General features: G+C 48.4%; 1 protein-coding gene across 2 annotated transcripts; it reads right to left on the bottom strand.

The window, feature by feature from the left end:
* Positions 1-3882: 3882 nt before the first annotated feature.
* On the bottom strand, positions 3883-5387 carry LOC145794602 (uncharacterized). Of its 2 annotated transcripts, XM_082877019.1 has the most exons (3): positions 4800-5387; positions 4623-4721; positions 3883-4416 (listed from the first exon to the last, which is right to left on the bottom strand). In XM_082877019.1, exons 1-3 carry the CDS (start codon positions 5202-5204, stop codon positions 4024-4026), a joined length of 897 nt encoding a protein of 298 aa, XP_082733145.1. In that variant the 5' UTR covers positions 5205-5387; the 3' UTR covers positions 3883-4023. The 2 variants fall into 2 exon arrangements, with proteins under 2 accessions (XP_082733145.1, XP_082733144.1); XM_082877018.1 differs by having other exon boundaries at positions 3919-4416; positions 4623-5335.
* Between the last annotated feature and the right edge of the window lie 1759 nt (positions 5388-7146).

Below are 7146 nucleotides of genomic sequence, written 5' to 3'. Positions count from 1 at the left end.
GGGCAAACGCCAAGGATAAGAGGGCTGTCAGAAGAATAGCTGCTCAGTTTAGCATCTGCGGGGGAAAGTTGTACAAAAGGGGTCATCTGGGAATGCATAAGCTCTGTGTGGAAGCCGAAGAGTCAAAACGCCTGATGGAAGCCATCCATGGGGGAGAGTGCGGTGCACACATGAATGGAGTGATGCTGGCCAGAAAGATCCTCAGACAGGGCTACTACTGGTCAACCATGGAGGAAGATTGCATTAGTTTTGTTCGGCGATGCCACAAATGCCAAATCCATGCAAATCGCATGAACATCCCGCCGTCAAAACTGTACAACATGACTTCGCCATGGCCTTTTTCAGTTTGGGGAATTGATGTGATCGGCGCTGTTACCCCGAAGGGATCCAACGGGCATGAGTTTATTCTGGTAGCGATAGATTATTTTACAAAGTGGGTCGAGGCCCAATCATACGCGGTGTTGAAGGCGTCGCATGTCGCGAAGTTCATCAGGAACAACATCATCTGTCGCTACGGAGTGCCAAACGAGATAATTTCAGATAATGGTTCCCACTTCAAGAAAGAAGTGATAGACTTGTTGGAGAAATACAATGTGGCTTTTCATAAGTCATCTACATACAGGCCGCAGACCAACGGAGCAGTTGAGGCCGCCAACAAGAATATCAAGCATATACTACAGAAGATGGTGGAAACCTATCGAGACTGGCCAGACAAGCTGCCATTTGCTCTGTGGGGCTACAGAACTTCAATCAGAACTTCTACTGGAGCAACTCCATATTCGTTGGTCTATGGAATGGAGGCTGTTCTGCCCATTGAGATTGAGGTTCCGTCGTTACGAGTATTGGCTGAATGCCAGATAGCCGAGGCAGATTGGCAGCAAAGCAGATTCGAAGAACTCATGCTCTTTGATGAAAGAAGATTGAAAGCACTGTACCATATTCAAGGCTATCAACGCAAAATTGCCCGGGCTTTTAACAAAAAGGTTAAGTCCAGGAATCTGAAAGAAGGAGATTTGGTGCTCAAAGATAACCGGGCTCCCATCCACGACCCAAGGGGCAAGTTCAAACCTAATTGGACTGGTCCTTACATCATCAAAGCTATCTGGTCAGGTGGAGCTGTGGTTCTGACGGATCTAGATGGCTTGGAGTTCTCACAACCGATCAATATGGACAAGTTGAAGAAATACTATCCTTGAGAGGCTCGCTAGGCCGAAAACCCGAAAGGGCGACTTAGGCAAAATTCAGAGCACAAAAAATTAGAAAATATAAAAACTGAGCTCGCAAGGTTGAAAACCCGCAAAGGGCGGCCTTGGCAAAAGTTAGAGCGCAAAAGGAGAGTGAAAATACTCGAGCGAACCTTAGCCTGAACTACGTAAGGCTTGATTCCCATCTTTGGGATACGTAGGCAACTTCACCTTGAAGTTCAGCCATAAACTTTTCCCCGATCAACTCTGTCCATTTTGATCATCTCAGTCATCTTTACCCATCAGCATTTATCGCCATCTCCGGTACAGTGCTATTCAAACTAGGGGCAACTTTCCGTTGCCGCGACGATGCAAAGTTACTCAGACTAGGGGCAACTTTCCGTTGCTGTGCAGTGCCGCATTGTTCTTCAGACTAGGGGCAACTTTCCAGTTGCAGGGATCTGGGGTTGTGCATTTCAGTGACAGATTTTCGGCGTGTCCAATTCTGATTCACATCAAAAATGGTTTTGAAAAGTTTTAATAAAAGTTGACTTTGCTCAAATCAATCTTTTTACGACTTAGACCATTTTTGGACCAAAAACGGAAAATTTTCAGTACCATAACTTTCAATTTCATTGATTTCAAAAAGAGTTCTCCTGCTCTTGCATTACAATCGAGGTTGCTTTTTCTAGTACATTCATAAAGAAAACTTGAAAATGCTAAATAAGCAATAAACTTGAGGCATAGTTGAATCAAGTATCTCTACGAGAGCTGGACGAAGCATCAGGTGCCAAGCTGGGCCCAACTTGTGCCTCCTCATTGAGCCAATCCACGCACTCATCAGATAGAGTGTAACTGAAAGTAGAAGCAGGGGCCAGGAGCTCTCTAGTCCTCCATGCCATGGCATATCGGGCAAGCTGTGCACCCCGGACCGGGAAAGCGGCTGGATACTCAATCCCCTCCGGTGGACAGGTCTGATCATGACCAAACTGACGCAGAAACCGGAAAGGAAAATAGAATACGCAGTGGGTCAGACCAATCAATTGGATCCCTGTCAGCCGGGACATACTATAGCTCATCGCCGGAAGGTTAAGCCAAGGACAACGCCAAGCAATGCCGTCTGCGGACAAATTGCACATCCATTCGAACCACCACCTTTCGTCAAGAGCATTGACAAGGCGCTGCCGAAAGAAGTAGCCTCGAGCTAAATAGGGTGGGCAAGAGTCCACAACCTGCAACTTGTCCATTAACCATACCTAGGGGAGGGATGGAAAATGAGAGAATAAAGAATAGAGAGATGTACGATGAGAGAAAAAGTAAGACAAGGGATTTGTGAGAAAAATCGAGCCTGAGGGTCGAGTGATGTGAGCAAATATACATGTAAGGTTGGGTGGGAAACATTACCTGCAGTAGTAGTGGACTCCCAGCAAACCTAGTCGCCTCCCGGCGATAGACGGAATCTAAACCCATCAACGTCTCGGCCAAGGTCATGGCAATACAGCTCTTCCCTTCTCTCAAACCTTGGGCGACCTCAATCAGGCGAATGCTAGCCCCGTCGAAGCCCGAGGAAAGCAGAAAGTGAGACAACAAACATAAGCAGAGGGCGTGTTGCCGAAAACCCTGCCAATAATGGTTGCTGCGGTCACCAGCGTCGGAAAAACGTTGGATCAAGCCGGGGATGTCTAGCTCTCCACTGCAGATCAGAGATCGAGCGTCATGCGCTGTGAGCCCACACATCCGCCCTAAAGCCTGGGCATGACCAAAACGGAGCTGGGGCAAGATCACTTCAGAACATGCAGACTCCATCAAAGCCTGAAAATCTTCGAAAGTGGGGCACATCTCTTGGCCGCCAAAGCTAAAAACATGCGTCACTGGATTCCAGAACCTTGCCGCGGCATGGAGAAAAGGAAGCTGTAGCGGAGTACAGCTCAGCGTGAATAGTGCATTCAAGCCAAAACCCCGGAAATTCAACTTTTCCGAGCCATCTAGAGAAGAGATCCAAGTTGTGATGTTTTCTGCAAGAAACGCCTCCATCTTTGGCTAAAACTAAGATGAAATGAATGTTCCCGAAGTTGAAGCTTTTATAGAAGGAAAAACACTATTCACGGGAACACGTGTCAAAAATCTGGTGGCTGCAGGACTGAATGGCCGGCCAGCTACTTTTTCTGGCTGGCCAGCTATTTACTTTCTGCAGAAATGGCTGGCCAGTCATTCACTTTTTGCAAAAATGGCCGGCCAGCTCCCAGGGATGGCTGGCAATGCTGCAATGTATCTTCTTGGCCCTGTTTTACCCTTCGAGGGAAAGTTCCGAGCATTTCCATGCAACGGGAAAGTCAAAGGCCTTCGTTTCGGATGCGTTCCGATGCCCGGATCGTCAGAAATACACTTTGTTATTGTTGAGTTTTGCTTATCGAGTTGTTGCATTTTGCTTATCGAGTTGTTTGTCGAGTGGACGTGTTTATGTTTTTTGAGTCATTGCTCTCTGTTTAAGCAATTGTTGTTAAAGTCTTGCGTTGTCAATGTTATTGCATTTTGTTTATCGAGTTGTAAACTTGCTAAAGATTCTGTTATATCTTAGTGAGTTGAGTTGTTTAGTTTGTACGTCGGTTCACTACCTGACTTAGTGATTACACAATGCGCATTTCCATTCAATTTCATTTTTGTGCAAAATAATGATGCGATACGATGCTAAAATACAAACACATTTTCAAAAGCTATTTCATTTCATCATGCTTTACAACAAACAAAGGTACAAGTTTTACAAAAATAAAACTGCCTAACAATGTGCAAAGTGCTACAAACTACTAGTAAAAGAAAAATAAAGCAGGAAATAACAGCATCAAAATCCTCGGGAGCGGGAACGAGAAGCACGCCTCGTCCTCTTTGGCGGGACGACCTCCACACCATCATCTGAGTCGGAGCTGTCATCCTCAGGATCCTCCCCAGCCTCACCTCTGTTCCCCGAGCCAAAACCGGAGCCTCCCTCCTCAAAAGATGTCTCGAACTGACGGTCGGTAGCCTCGGCATCCTCCTCCTCCTCATCAGACTCCACCTCCACAACATGAGCCCTACGTCTGCGGACGGGCCCTCCTCGAGCTCCTCGAAAAGGCCTAGATGGCCCGGCTCCTCGGGAAGGCCGAGATGACCCCGCCCCCTGAAAAGGCTCAGATGGCCCAGCTCCCCAATGAGGCCCAGGTGGCCTGGCCTGCGGCTGACCGGACCATGTAGGCATCTGGAAACAAGGAGTTCAAATCAAATACATCAGTCCAAATATGTACATCGGATACAGATATAAGCAAAGGCTACATGAAGTGGGTGCATGTAAATACAGTGTACAAGTGGGGTGTGTCAGACGTGCTCTACACAAATAGTCTGTCAGTGCAGTAGAAATCAGCATGTCATCAGAAGTATGATAAATGCTAGAAAACTGAAGGGTACCTGGATGCCCGCAACAGACAACTGCGCCTCCCTCCGCAGGACCATGCCCTCGAGTGTGGCCACTAGTCCAACCATCTCCTCTATGTACCCTCGCGATGGCTGCAAAAATGAGCTCATAATCATCAGTGAACAGAAGGGTGCTAAACATCTGAATGATGAATGAAAAGTGGAGCATACCGGCGGTGAGTCCGGATCAATGGCATATCGATCGCTGGGCATCAGAGGCTCTAGTGGAATCGGAATCGGAGAGCTAGCCCCGTATTGCCACGCCATCAACTCAGTGGGCATATCTGGCCATCCGACATGAGGATGAATCGACGGAGCCGGAGGAGCTGGTCTACTCCCACCTCTAGATGTGCCAGCCCTGCTAGAAGAAGGGATGTCTGTACCCCGAGCCTGAGCCTGACCCGAAGATGACATACCGGCAGGTCTCATCATCGGAATACGAGCTTCTGTCAATGGAGGCATCAAATATATGTGACGGTAGGTGGCGTAGTCCCCCTCCGCAACATATAGCAAAGCATCGCTGCCCAGCATGGCGCCGACCACCTCTGAGTAAGAAAGTCTGTCAGCGGTCCGCATACTGGCTGGGGGTACTGCGGGAATATCCTGAGAAAGATACCCCTGTACCTGGCGCAGAAAGCGCTCCCCCAGGAACCAGACTCTGCCAACCGGCCCTTCGAGCAGGACCCTATACCGGGAGATGCCTGACGCTCCGGCATACTGAAGTAGGAGATCATCACCCAGGGGTGCCCAAGGCTGCCAAGTAATCTGCGGATGGTAAATGCATAAACCAATCAGAAATCAAGAATATACAGAGCAAGTCAAAAATGAAAATGAAAAGAACTGAAAGTTCTGAAGTACCTCTGAGTGTCGCACAGTGTCGAAATACTGCCGCAGGCGAGCGAGGGTCTCTCGAGGCCTCGCCCGGTGGGGGCCCTCAAATATCAATGAATATGGGGTCACGGGAATCCCCACCACCTCCAGCACTGGGGCTAATGAGGGGAAGTACACATAAACCCATAGCTGAGAAAAGCAGTGCAGAATGTAAGTACGAAATGCTGAAAGCAAAATACAGACTGTAAAAGTGCGCTGTGTGTGCAATGTACAAGTAATGAAGGGCAGAAATGTAAAACGAGGGGACAAAAAGTACCTCCCAAGCTCTCCAGTAGCCGCCAAGCAAGTCGCCCCGCCCGCGGGAGGTCGCGCTCATATAAAAATAAAGGGTAGCCAAGCCGGCGCCACCCCAATCATATCTATGGACCTGTGATAGGTCAACTAGAGCGCTCAACAGGTATAGCCCAATGGTGTTCCCTCTGTCGGCGAACAGGGTAGTCCCGAAGAGGAACATCAGGAAACCACGGGCATACTGCTCCGTCTCCACGGGACTCTCAGGCACCATCTCCGCCCGCCGGAAATGGGAAGAGAACCAAGTATATCTGACTCTCCCTGAAACCCTATCAACAGGTGGGCGAGCCCCCAACAAATACATCCAGGCGGCCTCTCACTCGCCCATGTCCTCGTCGTAAGGAATGGACCAACCTCCGACGTCTAAGCCGGTCAATACAGCAAAATCAAAAGGGGTCATAGTCATGTCCCCGGTAGCAGAGAAATGGAAGGAATTGGTGGTGTCCCACCATCTCTCTACCAGAGCTGCCATCAAGGTCCTCCTGGCAGGACAGCGTGATAACCCGACACAGAAGGGTCCAAACCCTGCCAGATCCACCAAGTCTCTGACGCCCTCCGGGAGCTCAGCATACCAATCCCGCGCCATGGTGGAACCATATCCTCGCACACTGCGAGAACCACCCTGCATTCAGAATGAATATATGTGTCAATAATGAAATGGGCTATGTGCCAATGAGAAAAGTGGGTTGTGTGCCAAAAAGATGAAATAGGCTGTATGCCGATGAAGTGAAGTAAACTACATGCAAATCTATCTACCTGGGCTGCGTGTTCAGAGAATTTGAAATTTGGGCTGCGTGTTCAACTTTCAGTTAATTTGTGGGCTGCGTGTTCACTATCTACCTGGGCTGCGTGTTCAGAAAATTTGAATTTTGGGCTGCGTGTTCAACTTTCAGTTAATTTGTGGGTTGCGTGTTCACTATCTACCTGGGCTGCGTGTTCAGAGAATTTGAATTTTGGGCTGCGTGTTCAACTTTCAGTTAATTTGTGGGCTGCGTGTTCACTATCTACCTGGGCTGCGTGTTCAGAAAATTTGAATTTTGGGCTGCGTGTTCAACTTTCAGTTAATTTGTGGGCTGCGTGTTCACTATCTACCTGGGCTGCGTGTTCAGAAAATTTGAATTTTGGGCTGCGTGTTCAACTTTCAGTTAATTTGTGGGCTGCGTGTTCACTATCTACCTAGGCTGCGTGTTCAGAAAATTTGAATTTTGGGCTGCGTGTTCAACTTTCAGTTAATTTGTGGGCTGCGTGTTCACTATCTACCTGGGCTGCGTGTTCAGAAAATTTGAATTTTGGGCTGCGTGTTCAACTTTCAGTTAATTTGTGGGCTGCGTGTTCA

Source organism: Camellia sinensis, chromosome 7 (genome assembly GCF_055761805.1).
Source record: "Camellia sinensis isolate YWXY chromosome 7, ASM5576180v1, whole genome shotgun sequence".
Lineage (NCBI taxonomy): Eukaryota > Viridiplantae > Streptophyta > Magnoliopsida > Ericales > Theaceae > Camellia > Camellia sinensis.
Note: the sequence above shows the minus strand (reverse complement) of the source record. Positions and strands in the feature narration are given on the sequence as shown.

Bases quoted from the DNA above. Each gene is read 5' to 3' on its own strand.
- LOC145794602 (XM_082877018.1), bottom strand. From the start codon at position 5,204: ATGCGGACCGCTGACAGACTTTCTTACTCAGAGGTGGTCGGCGCCATG. The intron at 4,417-4,622 runs GTACCCTTCAGT...CCTTGTTTCCAG, and splicing joins TGTCTGTTGCGGGCATCCAG to ATGCCTACATGGTCCGGTCA.